Source organism: Netta rufina, assembly GCF_964035555.1.
Source record: "Netta rufina genome assembly, chromosome: 2".
NCBI lineage: Eukaryota > Metazoa > Chordata > Aves > Anseriformes > Anatidae > Netta > Netta rufina.
The window spans coordinates 154838326-154860751 of NC_140124.1; the positions used below are offsets into that span (position 1 = coordinate 154838326).

The 22426-nt window shown below is 42.2% G+C and overlaps 2 protein-coding genes across 4 annotated transcripts in view; one reads left to right on the forward strand and one right to left on the reverse strand.

The window, feature by feature from the left end:
- The window catches only part of TRAPPC9 (trafficking protein particle complex subunit 9), a 451894-nt gene extending 436781 nt beyond the window's left edge, over positions 1-15113 (reverse strand). For 2 of the 3 annotated variants that reach the window (XM_084281390.1, XM_084281392.1), the window contains exons 1-6: positions 15062-15113; positions 13639-14239; positions 5515-5660; positions 4139-4267; positions 1586-1612; positions 58-179 (exon numbers count right to left, since the gene is read on the reverse strand). In XM_084281390.1, the coding sequence (XP_084137516.1) occupies positions 58-179; positions 1586-1612; positions 4139-4267; positions 5515-5660; positions 13639-14222 (1008 nt within the window). In that variant the 5' untranslated portion in view covers positions 14223-14239; positions 15062-15113. The remainder of the gene's footprint in view (positions 1-57; positions 180-1585; positions 1613-4138; positions 4268-5514; positions 5661-13638; positions 14240-15061) is intronic. The other variant, XM_084281391.1, reaches the window with a different exon arrangement.
- Positions 15114-18656: 3543 nt separating this feature from the next.
- Positions 18657-21628, forward strand: CHRAC1 (chromatin accessibility complex subunit 1). The gene is made up of 3 exons (XM_084306788.1): positions 18657-18808; positions 19689-19815; positions 20675-21628. The coding sequence occupies exons 1-3, from the start codon at positions 18668-18670 to the stop codon at positions 20818-20820; spliced, it is 414 nt and encodes a 137-aa protein (XP_084162914.1). The 5' UTR covers positions 18657-18667; the 3' UTR covers positions 20821-21628.
- The last annotated feature ends 798 nt before the right edge of the window (positions 21629-22426 follow it).

Below are 22426 nucleotides of genomic sequence, written 5' to 3' on the forward strand. Positions count from 1 at the left end.
ACAACACTTCATTATATACAGGAATTTCAGTGAAATTTTAGAGCTAGGTAGAATTACCTTGCCATAGTAAGAGATGGCTTCTTTGTATTTATCTATGATGTCTTCAGGGCTCAGGCAATTCTTGGCACGTCCGATTTCAGCGCTGGTATCTGCATTTATACCATTTGAAGTCAGCGCGCCTAGAACAGGACAGGGGAAGAAATGAGCAGGAGGACTTCTAGCAAGTAGTAAATATTTAAGAAAAACAGCGACGACAACACTAGGATATACTGTAGGTTTGACCAAGGCATACACAAAGAATACCTGCCCTACCTTTTTTAGCTAGCTCTGTTTTACTATGTCATGTTAGAGGGAAAACAAAAAAAATGGATTCAATCACCAATCAGCAAATGGGAGATAACCAAATTATTCAATCTTTTAAGGTTTTAAGTATCTGAGTATTTAGGCTATGAATAAGATATTAGGCTGCTAAAATTCGATTACAGCCACATCTGGATATGCAAATTTAATCTGAGTTTTTCTTTGTTTTACTTACAAATTTTATTTCTAAAGCACGCACACAAAAAATGTACAAGTTCTTCTATAAACTGATGATTAGAACAGTGATCTCCTCCTCCAATCATTTAAGACAAATGCTTCTCTTCCCTATGTCCAATCCCAGAAAAACAACTGTTACAGCAGCATAACTAAAGGCCACCCAATCTGAGCCTTCCATGTTAAAACAGAAAACTACCTGAGGCTCAAGTAAAATAGTACAAAATTGCTTTTCTCATATAAGAAAGAAGGAAAGAGACAGAGAGAATCTTCACGTCTACAAGGGATAAGAATCTAAATAGAAGCCAAGGAAATCTGGGGTATTAATAAGCACCTGGAAATTTTATTTCTAGAATTCAATTTTATTGCAGAGTTAACAATAAAATTGAAGACATCCATCTAAGGTTTAGAAAGGCGCTGTATCTCCTTACGTGTTATTTAATCTGTACGATTACACGCCTAAATTTAGACAGTAATTTATTTCTCCATGAGGCTTCTTTACTAGGATGGCAAAGGAATCTTCATGGTTCAGAGCTGGACCTAACTTTTAATGGACAGTTAAAAATTGTGAAAGATACTTTCTACTCGCTCTGTATATTCAGATATGTTATTTATATCCTCAAACACTAAAGAACTTTTTTCTACGTCTGTCAACCTTAAAAGAATCAGACCACAAACACCTGTAATTAAAGCTTTAGGGTGTTTTATGGAAGCTAACTGCAAAAATCTTTGTGATGATTGAAGGAGTACCACAACAGTGTAAGGCTAAATGTAACCATTCAGGCCATTAAAAATTTCTAAAAACCTCACTACTCATGGGAAGGAACAGTCTTGATCAGACTTTCCAGGGACACAATCATAGAATTACACCATTTATTTTGTACTGGTTACCCTTCACAGTCTCTTTGCTTCCTCAAGATTTTGAGCTAAAACCTGAAGCAGGAGGATCAGGACTGGTTTTGGCAAGTGGCAGCCACTACTTATACAAATACAAAACAAATGCAAGTAATAAAAGGAAAATACTTCGGAAACATGCATGAAAATAATGTACCTGGATCAATGAGAACTTCTTGTGCCCCTAAAAGGAGGAACAAAAATTGATTTTTTTTTCAGCCTTCAAGAAAGCCAACAGAATAAGCTCTTACAATGTTTTATAATGATCATCAGGCTTGAACCAAATTACAAAGTGTATCAGAATCATCGTTCCTGTTTTGAAGGACTACCAATTACACTTCAAGTAGTCACAATACGTTAAATATCATTTTGTAAAAAAACAAGGTAAAAAATCCTGTATATTTGCAATTAATTCTGAAGCACGTAAAGAATTGAAGAATTTTCACTGTACAATTTAAAGGCAAATGCTTTTTCTCCATTCTTGTTTTAGTTGGCAAGTTCCTGTCACAATCCTCTGGTACTTTAATTTCAGGTCCTGCAGTGCTTAAACCTCTCCGTATGAGCTCCTTTAGTTCACAAAATACTCTGTGATAACATTTTCAAAGAACTGTACCCAACATATCCCTTTTTGATTGCCATTAATTTCACTCCATCACATTTTCTGAATAACTGAGTAAAGGCAGAAAAGCCACCGAGCCAGGCTGTTCTCATAAAACAGCAGACAAGACGGCTGCACGGAAGGATTATCAGACAGATAACACCTTGCTGATTAAGCACAGCAGTAAAATTAAGACGGAGGGTTAAGCAGTTCAAAACAACGCTTCATGAGAGGAAGGACCTCCCTTCAATTCGTTTGCTCAGTCTCAGGGTGAAATAGAGATTCAAAATCTGCTTTTACATTCTAGGTGTAAAAATCTACTCCCAGTGTAAAATTGACTTTTACACTCCAGGTGCTCCAGCCAAAATTTGGCATTCAAGTCTCAGAATGGTGGAAATCCCACAAGATTCAAGACAAAGATGCTTCTCTCAACCAGGTCTGAGCACTAAGATAGTACCAAGGAACCCTGCTGTGGCCAGGCTGAGCTACAGGCACAAGAAGAGGAGCGATTCCAGGCAGGCACATCGGGAAGCAATCCAGGTACCTCTCGGATCTACATCCCTCAAAACTTGGCACAAGTTCAGTGCCCAATTCCACATATGCCATTTCTTGATTTGTCTAGAATTTGGGAAGCCCTTCTGCATCTGGACTGAGGTACACTGGAAGTAGTTCTCCGTATTAATTATTGTCCCCAAAAATGAATTAAAATATAGTAGATTATAAGCCAGGGGGTGGCTTGCAGAGATTTGAAATGAAAGGCACTGAGGGGTCAAATAAAAGGTAGTGAAAAGAAACTTTCGGAGAACCGTAGAGGAAAAAAAGCATCACAGCAACAGCTGTTTGGCTAGACAGAGGTTAGCATTTCAGATCTCAAAAACGTTAAAAGATCATAACTGGTGTTAGAGAACAATATCTAGTGGGCCACATGGTAACACTTTCATCTGCAAGGGATAACCAAAAGTCTGTAATCAGTTTTTCTTGACGCTAATGTTTGGTTCATAGCCCTTTGAAAAATCTGGTTATGTGAAGTGACAGAAGGACTATGAGCTATAAAACATCTTGCACAAAAGCAGCAGTAATGCACCCAAACGTATTTTACTGAATCATTCTCATAGCTGTGACTTATTTGTTACCTACTTCAGTAACAGACTGCAGTATATAATGTTAAATATTTGTTAAAAAGTGGAGAAAGATTAATAACTGCAGGAAATTTTACCCTAGCAGGCAATAAAAAATAAACTTAAAAGTCATGGGACCAAACAGACAGATTTTAACCACTAAATATTTCCTGCAAAGCTAGTGTTTTCTCCTTAAATAAGGTAATTTTATTATCTAGATCATCTGGTGTCAACACACACAGTATGTATCAAAGGTAATACAAAGCAAATGTTTACTACATTGTGATTTACAGATGAATCAAAATGGGTGGAGTTTGGTTTGTTATTATTATTTATTTAAGGAAGGACTTGATTTTGATCTCACTGCACACAGAAATATTTAAACCAGCACGTAAACCTAATTTCTGTTTGTTTCAGCATTGTGGAAGCCCGTAAATACACACATACAAACTGTAGTGTACAGCTGTGTACAGCTTTTTTTTTTCCTGACCCTAGCCAGCCTCTCCTGGCAGGTCCCAGAAGCTTTCAGGAGCCTGAGCACCATTTGTGAAGTGTTCGTTATGCAATCAAAGGCTCAACACAAAAGAGCACAGAGGAACTGTGACAGCTGAACCCCAATAACCTGGAGTCAACAGAGCTGTCCAGGGGTGTTATCTCATCTCGCTGGGTTTCCTGAGCTGCTCTCCACATCACCTGAACAGGCAAAGGGATGTTACTGCCTACCAGGGTGTGGATTATAGGACAAAAGGAAAAAAAATACCTTGGGATTGTGCAAGACTTCTTATGGGAGATACAGGGCATGGACTAAAGGCAGGGAGAAGGAGGGACAGAAGCAGTTTAAGGAGGAACAAGCATAGAAAAATAGAGGAATAAGGGGGGAGTGTGTATTTGTGAAGGGGGGAGTGTGTATTTGTGTGTGGATATCTAAGCACCAACAACTGGAGCAGAGCCCTGAGGCTCAGAGCCCAGAATAAAAGCCAAATCCCGTGCTTACCTGGTCTGTGCCTGTTGCCTGCCTCAGCAGAAAGAGAACCTCCTTGTGCCCTACGAGATCCAACTTTACCTCCAGTGCCACCAGGGTAATGGTAGATGACTGATGCTGAACATAACCCCTCGAGGGCAGCTAGAGATAAAAGGGAAAGGAAAAAAAAGCAAATTAGTAGAGACACTTTCAAGAAGTGAATTATCATGCAGCTGAGTTAATTGACATGAATACAAAGTATGTTTTAATTGGAAAGGAGTGAAAAAGGCCATGGAAAAGGCTGAGATACTTAGTGTCCTTTTTATGTGATGCACCTGAGGAGCTGCCCTCTACCACCTTGAGTAGGGGGAGGTTTCTAATGACAGACAAAAGAAAACATCACACCCATCTTCAAGAAGAAGCTACCAGGGGTCTACAAGCAGGGCGATCTCAGCTCTCTGACAAGGCTATTAAAACTCCTGGAAGCCATTTCCAAGCACACGAAGAACGGGGAGGTGACTGGGAACAGGAAACATCGATTTATTGAGTAGAAATCACAAAGGAAACAAAAGACAAAGGAAAGCAGTGCGTGTGGTATATCTTGGACAAGTCTCCCAGTAGCATTTTTATAGCCAAACTGATGAGATACAAAGTGGAGAGGTGGGCAGTAAGGACATAAAAAAATGGACTGGACTGACAGGCTGCTTTGAGCAGGTCAGAGCAGGGGACCTCTAGAGGTCACTCCCAACCTCAATTATTGTAATTTCTAGGAGTATAATTTTATAATGCGACAGCTGGGCCTTAAAATATCCTCATGCCCTACACAAGTAGAGAAGTTTTCTTGTGCTTTAAGAATCCTGAGCCATCTAACCTTTTGCAAGAGGAGGAGGAAAGAAGAAGAAGGTGTTAAAGTTTTCATATGTAATTCACAAAGCACACAGAAAGCTAAAAGGATTTCCAAGTAGAATGGGAAAGTTCAAAGCAGAAGGAAGATACACCACTGGAAGTTAAACACTTGTGGCTTTGGTAGATGTAAAGGCAAAAATCTTTGGCTAATAGTCGACAGTAATACCTCAGGAAAGACTTCAAAATCATCTGTACTATCCACTGAAAAAATAAATATTTTCAAAAAAAAAAAAAAAGTATTAAAAAGTAGCACTTTTCTTAAAAATATTTTTAAAAAGCTTTACTACAAAATTACATTTTGCATTGCAGGTTTTCTGAAACACCTTTCTTTCTCATTTCTTATTAATTTTTTGACTTCATTCTTAGTCACTCTTGAAATTCAGATTTTGGCCACCAAAGCTGCTCCTACTTTTCATAACACAGAAGGAAAGTTATAGAAGGTACTTTCATTTTCTGGATTTTAGCAGCTAACTATTTGATTCACTATCATCAATTAATCCTACCTCCGAGCCACAGAAAATCATTTACAGACCGCAGCAGCTCCACCGCCATGTGGTAGTGCACCAAGGAATCCTGCAACATCCCAGCTTGTAAACACAGGTCCCCAACGTGCTTCCGCATCCGGCCTTGGCAACGCTTCTTGTAGTGTCTGCAAAATAAAAAGTGCAATTTGCAGTTATTTCCAAGAAAAAAAACATTTGAGGTAAAGACAATGTTCTTTCCTCCTTAACAGCAGATCAACGTTTATTTACTCTGTTTCTCTGACCAAATATTCAGTATGAATTCTAAGCAGCATAGTATGCAGATGTAAAAGAACCAACGTTTTGAGAAGACGTTGGAAAAAACAATGCAAACTTGGGCTAGACAGAATTTATGGAGTCAGATAAAGCTAAAAGACTGCCCTTCAGTGTGCCACAAAAGAAATAAAATACAAAACACACTTGTAAAAAGTAAAGAATTGCTTATGCTTATAAAGAAATACGACCTGTTTAGAAATGTTATGTCACAAGAACAGAATATTTTTCTTTCAAAGCAATGATGAGTGAAAGAATTGATGATGCCTTTGCCTCCTTTATATTTTTACCCTACTCCACACTTACAGACCCAACAAAACCACTGTCACTTCAGGCAAGCACTGACTGGGTTTCTCTTGCTACTCCTTTTTTAGTTATTTGAATAAAAGCTGAGACAGCACCAGCAATACAGTTTCTTTCCTTTCCTTTCCCAAATGAAACCAACAGCCAAGGTGGAACTAGAAAGGAATCAGGACATCAATCAGCATGATAAAGACACTAACCTTACTTTTTTCTTTATTTATGTTTATTTTAAGTTGCATCTAAAGCAAGGTAACAGCTGCAATGTAAGACACAATACTTCCAAAGCACCTTCTTCCTTCTTAAGACAGGAGAGATCAGTCGTGGCTTAGGCCAACACTACTCTCCAGTTCATCAGCAATGCTTCAGATCTCCCCTTCTGCAGAAGTATTCCCTAGTCAGAAGAGCCTTGCTCGACCTCACCTCATTTTCTTAAAGAACCAAACCTCAGCTTAGGCGATTTATTATTTTATCTACGTTACTGCGATTGTGTATCCTTCTAACAATGCCTTCCAAGTATGTGGAGATATAAATACCTACATACACATGGTATACTTGATGTTCCAAACTTCACACCAAGATTTTTTTTGTTGTTTAGACTAAAATAAAATAAAGTTATCTGAGACTGAAGCTTTAATTAAAAGAATTCTTGTAGATGTCACTTTTCTATATACGTGAAGGATTGCCAAAGAATCTGGACGACAAGGGTTTCCAAAACTACACGACCACCTCAGACTGCCTGTCATAGCTTGAGGTTTTTAGCTTGTGATAGTTGCAATTAGGCTTTTCTCATTTAAAAAACGCCCAGCAGAATATCTTTTTTTACAAAATTTCCTAGCGTATGTGAACCTATCTAGCGACTTGAAACAAAAACCAAACAGGTAACATCCATTCTCTCTCCTACCCTAAAGCACACTTGAAATACGAGGAAATGTCACAACCAGGCGATGAAATGGGGCTCGAGGTGGTGCTTCCCTGCCACACAGAGCTTCCCAGAGCTGAATTACTGACTGACTAAGATAATCTCTCACTGCAATTTCAACAGACTGCTGTTTTTATGAAGCCTGACGCGTGAAAAAAGTAAAAGGAAGAATATATGAAGCTTAAGGAAAGGGCTAAGAGGCATATTAATTTCTATCTTTCAGATTTTAAGGCATAAAGGCTAGAAGAAATGGGTACAATAAGAACAATCACACATTACTGGGGTTTTGTTTTGAGGGTTTGGGTGTGTTTTTTGGTTTAGCATCAAAGACAGCCATCAAGTGCTAAGGGTAGATCCTGCGTTCAGCCATCAAGCAATGTCTTACTCCTTGTAGCTGGTTCAAAAAGAAAAGAAGTTCAAGAGGACAAAGAGAGAATAACTGATTTGGATGGATGGATGGAGGACACCAATCTAAAAAGAGAAGATATTCGGACACGTGCACTGTCCATATAAAAATCAAACAGAAAAACAGAACCAGTGTCATTGTTTAAAAGAAAACATGGAAATTTTAAAAGGAGACAAGAAGTCTGTCTCCTATTGCTCCTCTCCAGCTAAAATGTTCCATATTAACTCAATATAAATGTACGCTCCCACTTTTCTCATCTATCACATCATGTTCACAACTGATGTGGAGGTGACATTAGATGAAACTAAACACAACAGCTGCTCTTTATCTTTCAAATACATCAAGGAATTGAAGTATTTATCTTTTACTTTTTCTAACCTTAGCAAGATGTCAGCCTGAGCTTTAGGTGATAGAAAAACAAGGTGGCCAAAAATGTGCTTTGTAACCTTGTAAACAATTTACACTCTGCTATACAACCCTGATTAGTGTCAGGTTTTACTGGTTACATCAAAAAAAGTGAAGTGTTACATCACTTTTAAGTTTTAACACAAAACAAGTAGTGGAATTAAGAAACAGTTTCCTTCTAGAGCTACATTTCCTTTCCAAGATGCTAACACTTCTGATTTCCTCCCCCTATATTTTCAAGTATTCTGTGTTTTTATGGACAAACTACACTCCCTATTCTCTCAAAACTGTAGGTTTTAAGGTGTGGGGTTTTTTTCCAAATTTTTTAGCTTGTCTACTATTAACTTCATAAATAGGAGTCAGAGAGCAAAAGGGATATTGCCAGAATCCTAAATCAGAGCCTAATACCCAAATTATTTCAACAGCACTGCCTCACCAACAGCTCTTCCTAACCAATCCCTAATTTTGCTGAGATTTTATATATATTATACATACACATATATTTATATACTCCAATATATTCAAAACGTGAACACATCTATTCATTACAGTAAAACTTGGGTGTCAGCGAGCATTGCTCATTCAAAACATTCCCCTTTTAGGAAGATTTCCTGTTTATAAACCAAAAAAAAAAGATAATTTATTCCCAATGATGAAGAAATATACTGCTATTTATTAAAAATTCAAATTCATTCAACTACATTTAGCTCTCACAATCAAACACGAGGATTTCTGACCATTTTTTTTTAATTTAGGGCATCCAAAAAAGATAGAAGGCAAAGATTTCATTGAAACTAAACCCACTCTCCACAGAGAGTAAAACTCAGCTCCGTTGGTATTTGGGAAGCTTGGTTAGAAATTCCAGGTCTACAACATTGAGTCATTAAAAGCATGATGAGACTGATTGATAATTTCTTCAAACCGTATTGGATTGCAAATTTAATTGAAAAAACAAACTATAGATGCATATTTATCCCAGCATAACATTCAGATTATTCATTTTAATGTTTAGCTGGCTTTGCTTCACAGCTTCACCTGCAGAATCAGGCCACAAAGCTGAAAGCTTATGGATATTTTCTCTCCAATTTAATTTTGATCAGAGCTTTGGTTAATTATTTTGGCTCTCCACCATTGATCCTACTCGATGGCAGGAAGTTGACACGCAAGAATTGGTACTTTTTCTACAACAGGACAGCAATTTTTGCAAGGTCAGGTCCTTGTTGCACCCTGCTGCTAAGAGCCTTTTCTCTTTTCTTCCTCTAAAGGAGAATTTAGGACATGAAATCTCACCCCAGACACACCTATGGCTCACCCAAACACCCCAAAAGCTCTTCTGGAGCACGTCACGCACTCAGAAATACCCTCAGAGAAGGTAACACCACATCATGTAGGGCTGTATGTGGGATCCTGCAGCATGCAGGCAGCCAACCCATCTCCCGAAGATCCTCTCCTCGACACAAAACCAAATTAATACAAAAAAAAAAAAAAAAACACTACAAAAATTAAATTCTTCTTCTCTGAAGTTGCTCGGTTCTGCTAAGCTGGTACCTAACAGGCTCTTTATGTGCTCTTCAGAATAATACTGCCCACCATCAGCACCAGTAACCATGACTGCTGCTTCAAGCTGGAGGCAGTGAACCAGTTCTGGGTCCCAGAAAGCCTTACTCATGTCCCTTTCTACTTCATTTGCTATATAGGATACAACATCCTCAACTCTTTTCTAGGCTACCAGCATCATTTTATGCAAAAGGCAGAGTAATATACTTTAAGACATAATTTATTTTCACTACAAACCATCCAGCAACAAGTTTGAAGGACTTTCTGAATCCTCCACATTTCGTAAAGGGCTGAATTTAAGAACGAGAAACATGCAAAATGAATTGGCAAAATTCATGCAGAATGCTTCAACGAAAAGTTCCATCCGACCCCGCTTAGCATGCAAAACTAGAGACTTCACCGATCGTACCAGTGTCTGGACTTAAAGGACAGCTACAGCATTTCATCATCTGCCAGGACTTTTCAATCTGGAAACGAAACACGGGCAGCAACAGCTTCATGGCTTTGGAGCTTAAAAAAGAAAGCAAGTTCCAGAGGCCAGCAGCCGCCTAAGCAAATCATGTGTGCCCTACAAAAAAACTCAGCATCGCTACCAAAAGATAATTGCCAAGTGTGCCCAAAAGTGTCAAGCACGGTAGTGAGGCTCCAGGCAGCAATTATTTTTGTGTGTACTGAAAAAAAAAACAAATAGAAAAAAGCAACGCTAAACTATGCAATGAATGCAGAGTGGAAAGGCGGTTCATGGAGGAAAGCTAACTACTTTTAAACAGACGCAATCACAGCCTACCTTTTTAGACCCAATAACAAACTCACAGGGCAGTATGAGAGAAGGAGGAAAAAAAAAAAGAAAGGAACAGAACAAAAATTAGAAAGACAGAGAACAGAAAGAAAATTAACAGCCACATACACATCCTGAGATATCACAGAGGTTGGCAAATCAGTGAACAAATCCCATCCGCTACAGTACAGAGAAATGCACATCTGTAAACCCCTGCTTCCTCCCCACTCAGTAGTGTTACGTGGAAGCCTTACCAGTAGGAAATAGAAAAGGTCCTAAGACACAAGCCGATATAAAATACATTAAAATGAGCATGTTTCATTTGTTAGCTGAAAACAGAAATATAATAGGAAAATTAAAGAGATGTTTTCTGGTGTTTCTGAGGAGTGTTTCCCAGCCTGGAGCTTCTAGGACTCTGGTATCCCCACAAGAAATTGCAGTTCCATTCTCTTTGATGGGTCTCCCGACCTTTACAAACAACTACCAGGTACATCCAATTTCAGAAACTTTTACACTTATCCTTAGTAGCTCCAAGACCACAAATACTTCACCTAATTTACAGATGAGGAAACACACACTGGAAAAATCAACAGCTTTGCCAAGACGACCTGCTGGCTGGCTGCTCCAGGAATTAAACCTATTTCAGCCTCCAGCTCCTGCAGCTTTTAGGTAACAGGACAAGCTTTCTTCAAGACTTCTTAGGACTTAATCCCAACCAAAAAACAGATCCTACACAAGCCACACAGAGTTTTTCTGGGTGTTATAGTCACAGTACAAAGCCCGGGCACATTGTCTCATGCACCTTGCAGAAGACAAAGGCCAGCTCCCCTCTTTTGGAGAATTCTCTTATTTGAAGTTCAGCATAATAACGCAGGTTCTTAATTTATGAACTCTGCTTCTTAAAACAAGTTGACAATGTTGCATTTATTATGTAAATTAGATACTGATATTAATGCTAGTCACCTAACTGAGCAACAGAGAGCATCAATCCTATCTATCTAGTCCCACTCGTTAGTATTAACCTTAATATTTCACACTAAATTGCTGGAGGAGAGTCTACTTTAAGAGACTAAAAAGCTTCAGTTGTTTTAATTTGTTTTCAAATCATGCAATCTTAATTAATATGTCCCATGTAACTTCTTAATGTATTTTCCCTCCATATACCAGCCCCATTTGTTAGCTGGGTGTTAAAGCTGAGCTCTAGCTCTAACGAGACCCTCGCTACACACTGGGAAATTCACCTTTAAATTTAGATGTTGCAGGAAAAGTCTAAGCAGGCATCTTCAGCTACAGCAGCAAAACGTGTTCTCTGTGTTATAAGCTAGCTTCCATCAGTTTAATAAAGAATATTTGTGGTGGTGTTGTTTTTAACCAGTTACACACCAACTGGTTAGGCCAGGATAAGTAGAGTAAAAAGAGGATGAAAACAGAGGGACAATCTTTATCTCTAAACCTCTAACAATTTTCACCTGTTCTCACAAAAGCTGTTTCACTTAAAAGCACTTTATTGCAACCCAAGAAATAAAATGAAATATGCCAGCATTCCACCTTTGAGCTACACTTGAAAGTGCAGGTTACTTTAATAAACCGGTCTTAGTTCAAAATCTCTCCTTGGTCCTCAATTTCTGTTAGGAACACAGAAGCTGAGATTTGTCCTGCTACATGAAAGGTGCCAGTGCAGAGCAGCTCATGCACACCACGCACTGATCTTTACTTGGGATTAGATTTCTCCTTTCTGTCTAAAAACTCAAAAACTTTTTAAAAAGTCCTGGGATTTTCGATCTCTTCAGTCTCACAAAACACTAAAAAACTGATTGGAAGGATCTCTTTATTCAGCTTGCTTGCCCTATTTATATATAAATAAACTCCACAGCAAAAGAAAAGCTGAAAAATGCTCTTACTGACGAACCAAAGAAGGAAAAACTAGAATATTTATCACCTTTTCTCTGAACAGCAAAGCACAGCAAGCACTTAAAAGTATAGAATTCAGGTACAACACTAGATCTGCAGCAACTTTTCAGCTCAACAGCATAAAGTAAGCTCTTGGGCAGGTAGGGGTTTAAACACCCTGCCTGTTACTGAGCTCCCCACCTAGTCAGAACCTCACAGGAATAATTTGGCCACTGGCTTCACACACCCCCTGCTCCTAAGAAATAATGGCTGTGAACAAGGAATTGATTTCCAAAGTACCACATGGAATCGTGCTACTTAAAAGACACGATCAACGTAATTAATTTGGAAATTAAGGCAAAGATTTTGGGGCCAAAACTCATAGTTTCCTGCCCACAGAACATATTAAAAAAAAAAGCAGTTAAATAAATTCTCCTGCCCACGACAGCAGAGTGCTGCAGGAGCTAACCAGCACACTCAGGACAGAGTAAGTTCAGCTGCACACAAGCAAAGAGCAAGCAGGGATAATTTAATACTTTTAATTCTAACTATTTAGAAACTTTGAACACTTTCTTCTAGTCTATCCCATTCTCACACAGAAATTCTAAGGCTGAGATTAATTACCCAGGCAGACCTGATGAGCATGATCAGGAAGCTTTGTGAACGTGCCTGTACAGCTCCTGGCAGCCTAACCTGGATGCCTCTTAGCTTCCACGTGCAAGAACCGCTACTGGCATCCCTAGCTGTACGAGATGGACATGAAAGATGTTATTTTCATGCACTCTATGTGTTTTGATAGGACTTCCACACTCCTATCTTCTGCAGGACCAAAGGATGGTGCATTGGAGTTCAAGCAGCACAGTCAAGCAGGCTTTGCACCTGTCGAAAAGCTAAAAGGCCACAATTGCCAATTCCTAACACCAGAAATGTTTAACTCTCAACACTGAAAGCTCAGCGTGCACGTGGTTAGGAAGGGAAGATGCAATGCGAGGAGGAAAAATAAAAAATAAAAATTACAAAAAGCAACTGACAAAACAAAAGGGAACAGTAGCAAAACAAGATGGGTCAAGAACATCAAATAATTAAAAAGACAAGGAAAGGCACTGAACCCAGACACCAGAATAAAAGGTCACTATTTCGTGGGATGAAAAAGACAACAGAAGCTTAGAAAAAAAAATCAGGATTAGTGTACTGCTCCTCAACATAACATCAAATTACTTCAATTGATGTTAATTGAATTTGTTTATTAACACCGTATGTCTATAAGCCATTTGAATCTTTCAAGCAAAAAGTCTCATTACAGTGAAATCCACCAAACCTCTCCTGTGAATACTTCCTGCTACTTGACTTGCCTCATAAAGTAAATTTATTTATATATATAAACTCACAGCATCAAATACAGTCCGACTACTAATTAAATTCTCTTAAACTACAGCAGACACACACATGAAGATAGGGGCACGACCTCTGTGGTAAAAAAGCAGGCTTTGTTTTTTCTAATGGATTTATTCTAGAGGCTAGCACTTGCCGCATAGATTTTTCAAGACCTGCAAGCTGCCAAAAATAGCTGCTTACCTACTGTCTGTGTCCAGACCTACAAAATCCTTCTTCTCAAAGGGAACACAGAGCAGCGGGATCTTGTCTCCGGACTTATCAGTGGCTCTGTCAAGCCGCTTAGACTCCAGCACAATGAAGAGGGATTCGATAAAATCTTCTATTCTCTTCTCCATGGTTTCACATTCATCATAACTGGGATAAAACGCCACATCCGTGCGGGGCTGCTCTGCAATCTCTCCTTGCAGGCCAAAGACAAACAAGCGGGAATCGTAGAGCGTGGAACCGTACATCTCCTTTTGGAGATGGAATTTTTCGAAAGTCTGAGGCCAGTCCTTTGCAGAAGAGCAGTCTGTGATGGTTATCAAGCCCACAACTTTCCGGTGGGTCTGAAAATCCCCCCATTCGTTGTTCTCGGGGGGATAATGGTGCCTATATCGGATGTACAACACGCGCTGTGAGTCGCGCACGTTCACTTGACTCACGGCCGAAATTCGCTTGTAGATCCTAAAAAAGCTCTCTTCGGGTACGATGCCGACCGGCTGAACCACGACCAGGAGAGTCTGGTGATCCTCGGCACACTGCATGTAGTCAGGAACGCTCATTTTGCATCAACTGCAGGCTAGGAGAAGAAAATAAAAGTGCATTATTTCTTTTAACATTCAGAAGCACGCGCGGCTGCCGAATGAGACCGGGACTTTGCTCCTAAGCACTTCTGCACCCTGTGCATGACTTTGAAGATATACTTGTTCATTCCTTGTGCTTTAAATAAATACTTGTGGGTTTTTTTCCACCTGGCTGTGTTCTCCTGTCCCGTTCACGGTGCAGCTACGTGGTGCACAAGCCAACATCGTGCTCAGGGCTGCTGATTAAACGTTTCCTGACCCACCACCACCTCCACACAGCTTTCTCCTGGCCTCGGTCTCCAGCCTCACACCAAGGAGAAAAAACACAGGGAATAATTGCCTGGAAGGTGGAAGCTGCGTGGGGATGGCCCAGGTGGGGATGAGCCAACCTGGCACTGCCCTCACACAGCCCGGGCTGTGGACAATCAGCTCCCAACTCCTAAATTTGGGTGAAGGAAGCAAAATCAGCATTTTCTCAAAGCTCTCACAAGAAGGGGGCACCACACCATCAGCTCTGCCTCAGCACGGAAACATTCACAACCCCAAACCCCCAGCTGCGGGGTGTGGGGGGGTCCCAAACCCCTTTGTACCCCCGAGCACCCCCCACACACCCCAAAACCAATGACCCCCGCAAAGAAAGCGAAGACTTTTGAGGCAAAACAGATGGCGGAAAGCAGGTTTTGTGGTGTTGTTTTGGTTTTTTTTTAGAGGTTGAGAGCGTGACGGGGGGGGAGCCGAGGAGCTGCCGGCTCTGTGAGGGGGGCACCGCGCTGAGGAGATTTAGGGGGGGGAAGGAGGGGGGGGGGGGGGGCACTCACAGCCGGGCCGGGAGCCGCCCCCGCCGCCTCCTGCTGCCGGCACGGAACTGACGGCAATGGCCGCCCCCGGCCGGGCAGGGCGGCGCAGGCGCCGAGCGCTGGGCGGGAAGGTGGCGGTGCCTCAGCCCCGGTGCCTCAGCCCCGGCTCTGCTGTAGGGTGATCCCCCTACCACCAATGTCACCCCAAGCACCACGTCCAACCTTTCCTCGAACACCCCCATGGATGGGGACTCCACCACCTCCCTGGGCAACCCGTCCCAGTGAACCCAGTGAATCGTCTGTTTTCCGCTATGGGCAAGGGTGACAGGAGTTCCCCGCCACTTGGCACCTCCGGCACCAAATACCGGCTTTCCCTTCCCAAATTGGTCTCCAGACTGAAATGTCTCAGGTGGTGCCAAGCCTCTGAATTTATATCTCTTCCCATTTGAGGTCCACTATGTGTGACTGCACCCTGAGGGATTTTCTGTAACCCAGAACGCTGATAATCAACTTAATTATGATACTCAATTAAGAGACCTTCTATTACTGAAGTGATCTGATAAAGCATTCACTGTTGATATGGGGAAATTCTTCAGGAGGACAGCCCAAAGAACATTGCCATCTCACAGACAATTAATGGAAGTGGTGCAGCCTTCCCAAAAAGTAGACTGAAGAAAATGTGTTACTTCTGTGTTTAGAAAGTCTTCAAATTCCCTAAAATGTGCAATTTTAAAACTAGTTCCTACACAAATATTTTGGGGATAATATAGAATATCAGCTTTGAGCTGGCAATTAAGAGCGAGCTCCCTCAAAGCTCACTATTAAGGAGACCTTGTTACAGGTGTATTGCTGGGGAAAGATTAAAGTGTCTGGGAAAGGTCATTCAGATCACAAACCTACCTCCAACACACAATTATTAAATATAAAAGTAGATAAATGAATAGGTCTTAACCCATTGTAGGAGAATAATTACTTTAATAACCTGGTAAGCAAAATAGTTCTCATTGACAGGTCAGAAGCCTCCACTAAAAAGAAATGGAGCTGTCAGCTGGATGCCTCTGTTTAAAATGCATGGCATTTATTAGATTTACAGAGCCATGTGAAAACACAAGGCCCATATTACAAACTTGTTTGCACATTGGTAACCTACAGCTATGGGGAGAGAAATAAACACTCAGTAACCATGCTCCTCGTCTGGAAGTTGTACTTCATATATTTATATGAATATTTATACATCCTATGACCATTGTCAGTCCAGTTATTTTCTGCTTGCATTCGTGTATTAGCATTTAATTTACCAATCTCACATCTTGAAATACACAACCTTCTTTTCCTTACTGTGTAACGTTTCGTCAAATCCCTTCAGAATACTTCTTTTGCCTTGTACAAGACAGTACTGCTGCTTCATCAAGAACTTGTCTGTTTGCATTGTTTGTAAATGCAGCTTTTGTATTGTTTTGTATTGTATTTCATATTTGTGCTTCAAGTTTAGAGAGCACTACTACAGAAGCTGTTTTCCTCTGTGACAGTATGCATCGTGTGCTAAACACCTCTTTCTTTTAATATAACCTTACAATTATTGTCTGTGCCAGCTACTTATCCACATCTTGCATTTCTGCTTTGTCAGACTGACTTCAGCTCCTTCCCTTGGTTGCTGATACAGGCAGATGTTTCCTCAGTCCAGCACTTATCCACTGTTCTTTATACAATAATGGTGAATTTCTATAATCTTTTGTGTGTGTGTGTGTGATTACAGAGCATAAATAATTACAAATCTATTATCTATCATTAGTCTATTATCTTCTATTATCTTCTTAAATGTGCATAGATTTTTTTATTTTTTTTTTTAATAAAGAAAATTTATCCTTTGGGTTTTGGGTTGGTTGGTTGGTGGGTTTGTTTTGTTTTGTTTTGGCTCTGCCAAACAATTTACAGTCTGTCATATTCTCTCTAGAGTAAATGGAAGATCTTCAGTGCAGCTAGAATTGCCTCAACCTCCTGCTCTTTCTCTAACAGTACTCTAATCTAGGGAACAGACACTTTCTCCAGATTACATTCAGGAGCAAGCCCCGGGCCGGAGCTGCAGCCTGTGGAGAGGAGCCCACGCAGGAGCAGGGGGTCTGGGAGGAGCTGCCACCCACCCGTGGGGGACCCGTGCTGGAGCAGTTTGCTCCTGGGGGATGGACCCCGTGGGACGGAGCCGTGTGGGAGCAGTTCCTGAAAAGCTGCTGCCTGTGGGCAGCCCACTAGTATTTGTAAGAAATTCACTGTCACAGTAATGTCAGCTGTTTCCACAAGATGTCACAAGATGATAAGGATCAAAGGAACCGAGCCTGCTGGATGCCCATATAGCATCCCTGTACATTATGCTTCACTTCAGGTATAAGTTACAGAGTAGCCTCACCAAAGCTGTAACCTCAAAGTAATTATGCAGTCTAAGGGATTTTGAGTGTCAGTACTGAGTAGCTGTAAAAGTTGTCTCCAGACACAGTAGTGCTGGAACCAGTGCCAAGAAGCACATCTGAGGTGCTGGCAGCTGCTGAAGGTGCTCCCTTCCATTAATAATCCAGTGTCATCTGTATGAAAGCCCTGTCCTTGTGTACTTGCCAAATTCTCTATCAGCTCATAATACTGAGTTTAAAAATCCCCTGTATTTTCCATTTCATGTGATACTTTGCAGGTGCATCCCTTTCTATAACGTGAACTGTTACTGCATGCTATGGACAAGCTCCCACGGATCCCTCCCATGCTAAGTAGAGATCAAATTAGTGGTCTTTGCAGATTTCTCACCACAAGCGACCAGGCAAAACAATTGTGAGGCACGCTGGAAACCCTTAATTAAAGCCATTAATGAAACCAAGTGCTCTGCCACTCAGTGGGAGCACAGCAGCTCTTTTCCATGGGAACTCCTGGCTCCAATGGCATCAGAAACAGAACTTTTGGGTCACTCGGGGAAAATGAGGGTGAATGCTGTGCATGTATGGAGTGTGTTAATAATATTAATTAAGCCACTGCCCCATAATGAGGTAGTGGAGTCTGGGTGCCCTCCGCACCCCAACGTAGCTCTGACAGGTGTTGGGATCACCAGACAGCATTCCCTACCACCGTACACCAGCAGCTAAAGAGGTGTTTAGCGGCTTGTAATTACGGTTTAAGTTAATAACTCTGTAGCCACCGGCCTGTAATTGGGTTACACACAGGATGAGCCTATTTGCCATTAAACACAACTTCCCCACGCTTGTATTGCGGCCCACAAGGGGAAGTTGATAAAGGGGAAGTTCTGGGGCTGCCCCTGCCCGTGCTGTGGCCAGTTTAGGCCCGGAGCAACCCGCCCAAATCACTGAAGGAGCCGCGGGGGTGTCCGCCATCCCCGGGCCGCCTCAGCGAGGCGCCGCCATCTCCTCAGCGCCGCGGGCAGCCCGCGGTGCACCACGGGACTTGTAGTCCTCCCGCCGCCGGGCGAGCGGGCGGGCAGAGCAGCGCGGCCTCACGGGAGTTGTAGTCCCGCCGGCGCCCGCTGCCGGCGCCGCGCCGCTCCCCCGCTGCCCGCGGGAAACTACAACTCCCAGCGGGCCGCGCGGCGGCGGCCGCCCATTTCTTCGGCGGGCCGGCCGGGGCGGGCATAAGATGGCGGCCAGGTTGAGCGGCGGCGGTGGGGAGCACCGGCTGGTGTCGCTGCCCCTGTCCCGCATCCGAGTGATCATGAAGAGCTCTCCGGAGGTCTCCAGCATCAACCAGGACGCGCTCTTCCTCACCGCCAAGGCCACGGTACCGGCTGCTCCCTCTCTGTGCTCTCCCGGGCCCGCTGCTCCTCCTCCTCTTCCATGAGGCGAGGCGCTGAGGGGCGGCTCGGAGTCAGCCCCGGGGCTCTGGGGGCTGCTGCTGCCTCCTGCCCGGTCAGCAGGGTCTAATTAGCGCTGGGGGGATAATGGTGCAGCCAGCAGGAGCAGGGAGGTGATTGCCCCCCTGTGCTCTGCTCTGGTGAGGCCGCACCTCGAGTGCTGGGATCAGTTTGGGCCCCTCACTACAAAAAGGACATCGAGGCCCTGGAGCGTGGCCAGAGAAAGGCTACGAAGATGGGGAAGGGCCTGGAGCACAAGTCCTGTGAGGAACTGGAGGTGTTCAGTCTAAAGAGGAGGCTCAGGGCAGACCTCATTGCTCTCTGCCTGAAAGGAAGGTGTGGGGAGCTGGGGGTTGGCCTCTTCTCACAGGTAACCAGTGATACGACCCGAGGGAATGGCCTCAAGTTGTGCCAGGGGAGGTTCAGGTTGGAAATGAGGAGACATTTCTGCTCAGCAAGAGCAGTCAGGCACTGGGACGGGTTGCCCAGGGAGGTGGTGGAGTCACCGTCCCTGGGGGTGTCCAAGGAAAGGTTGGGCCTGGTGCTTAGGGACGTGGTTCAGTGGTGATATTGGTGATACAATGATGGTTGGACCAGATGGTCTTGGAGCTCTTTTCCAACCTTAATGATTCTATGAGTTCATATCCTGACTTTCTGAGGTGTATCAAGCCCTTCTCAAATGAGTGGGTCTCTGCACAGGGTGCCCTGTATGTGTACAGTTAAATGTGGTGGTTTTGCCTTTGGGGATTAAAGAGAACTGCTGCCAGCTCTGTATCTGAATTCTTACTATTTGCTTTAACTCTTTAGGAGCTTTTTGTCCAATATTTGGCATCGTACTCCTATAAACACGGCCGAGGCAAGGAGAAGAATGCTCTGACTTACAGTGACTTGTCTCATACTGCAGAAGAGTGTGAAACCTTCCAGTTCCTTGCAGGTATCTATGGAGTGACAGTAAATCCAATCAAACTGGGAAAATGAAGCCTTGCCCTCATAAAACAACTCAGTGAGAGCACAACCCTCCTGCTTGGTTGTTAATCTTTTATATAACATTAAAATGGAACTCATAAGCTGCGTCACTGACAACCCTTCTTTGGCAGTAGAGATTTTTGTGGTGTTTCCAATTTATACACGGCTAATTAGTGCTCAGCATATTGCCATAAGCCTTCCACAACTCCATTTGAAAGCGCTCAGCCTATAAAACAAGATCAGTGCACGTCTTGGGTACAAATTACATGGCTCACAAATTATACCTTTAAATCGGTGAGTCCTGTTTCTCGAAGTGATTCATTGTATGGTTCCTCTCCCTGTTTTAATCTGTATATACAAGGTATATACACGTGTGCACGCTTCAAACTGGTAATTTTGTTGTAACAATTGGCTCAGAAAAGTTATCAGCATAGGATATGAAGTGAGAACGAGGCATTGTTAGGCTGGGCTTTCTCAGGGCCCTTTTTATTGTCCTGAATGGAGACAATGTGTTTTTATAGGACATAAATAAGATCATTGTCCTACTGAATCCATCAGAGGTGGCTGAGTAACTGAGCACTCCATTGTACATCAAACAAATAACATTTGTTGTACCACACGTGGGTAATTCCCTTCTTTTAGTACCGCTGTATAGACTGATTTTATTATACCTGTCAGACTAATTAATCTGGTTATTAAATAATAATGTAAAACAAACAAAAAAAAAGCCTTTTTTAGGCTGTTTCAGTAGTGGCATGAATGCAACATTAGGAATGAGCCAACTGAAGTTTCAAACTGACTCTAACAGAAGCAATTCTGCCTTCCAGATATCCTGCCAAAGAAGATCCTAGCTAGCAAATACCTAAAAATGCTCGAAAAAGAGAAGCGAGACGGAGAAGTGGGGGAAGGCGAAGAGGAGGATGAGGAGGAAGATGATGAAGATGAAGCTGTGGGTGAAGATGTTGGATCTTAAGGCTAGAGGAGAACTACTTCGTAGCCGATCCGTTCTCTGTTGTATAAAGGATGTTATTTTTGTGACTGAGATTCCAGAAGCTGGATATATTTATATACTGAGCCATTTGCTTTTGCTTTAAGAAGTTGAAAAGAAATTGAACTTTGGTTCTTGCTGAAGAATGGAATTCTTCCCTCGGAAAACTCGGTGGGGAGAGCAGTGCTCACGTAAATCTGACCTCACTCACTGAGGTGATTCGCAATGGGACTTCTTCAGACAATCCTTACCAAATTTACAAGTCCTTCAGGGCAGCTTTCAGTCCAAAAGCTGTTTCAGCTCTCTAGGAGGGGGCTCTACCCTGGTTTCTTTCTCCTCAGAGTGGGAAAATGAGGGGAGGGGAGGTGTTTTACACAGCATCTTACTGTCTGCTGTCCTGGCCTTCTCTGAAAAGTGTTGTGTAAAACTGGAACGCAGCCCCCGGGGGTGTCCCCGTGCAGAAATGGGGAGAGGATGAAGAGCCCTTCTGAGAGCTGGTGTGGTTCGGTGGCTGTGGTGGTAACAAAATAGATAGATAACGTTAGAAAATGATGTAAATATGTACATGGAGAACCTTGCTCTGTACCCAGCTCTCCACGTCTGCAGTGTGTCTGTGGTGTCTGACAAAATGTGCGTTGTTTGAGGCCTGGTAAAGGTGGGTTGTTGAGAGTGAACCATTCACCATTTAAGTGAGAGCTGGAGTATTACTTTTTTTTACACTATAAAGGTAACTTTCCTGTGTACAACTTTATATGCGACTTTGAAATAAACTTTTTTTTTTTATGAAAAGTGACAGTTGATGCAGAAACTTTCTGTGGTCCTTTCCAGCTTCTGTTGTATGTATGAGTAACACACAAGCCTTGTGTGCTCACCCTCCTTCCTTCCAGAAAGGAAAAGTAAGGGCACAAAGAGTGCAAAATTGGGGGTTAGACAGCTAAGCTCAGAGCCTGGCAGAAGAGAAGCCGCTGAGCCACAAAAGAAATGTTCTTACTCTAAAAGATCAAAGCCTGGAACAAACCAGAATGGTCGTTCTACAGCATGAACTAGGTAGAGGGCAATGAGATGTATCACTAGGGAACCCCAAAAAACACCTGAGTTGTCTTAAAGAGCCACATTTACCTGAGGTGGGCCATGATGGGGGTATGGAGAGCTCCGAAACAGCCTCAGCACAGAGGGCTGTGTGCTGGCAGCTGTATTTTTCACAAAAAAACAGCCCAAAACCAGCACATTTAAACATGAATCATGATTTGACAGAGGACATCACCTTGGTTCTGCCACCAGGACTTTTATCTGAGCTACAGACTGAAGCAATCAATTGTTTTAGATTTCACAGCGCACAAGTAACTGCAAAAAAAACAAATCAAAGAAAAGACAGCAAACGAGCCCGTAAAGATGAGGAATTTTATTTTATTGACATACTATGAGGCAAAACAAAATTGACACCATACAAAATAACTTTATAAAATATCATTCACATCATTATTTTGTCAGGAATTACAGCATTCTGAGCTTGTTACGAGTCTTATGTTTTGAGGTGAGAAACACTATGCTAGATCTTTAGTATTAGTTGTATATATACAGTAAGAAACCA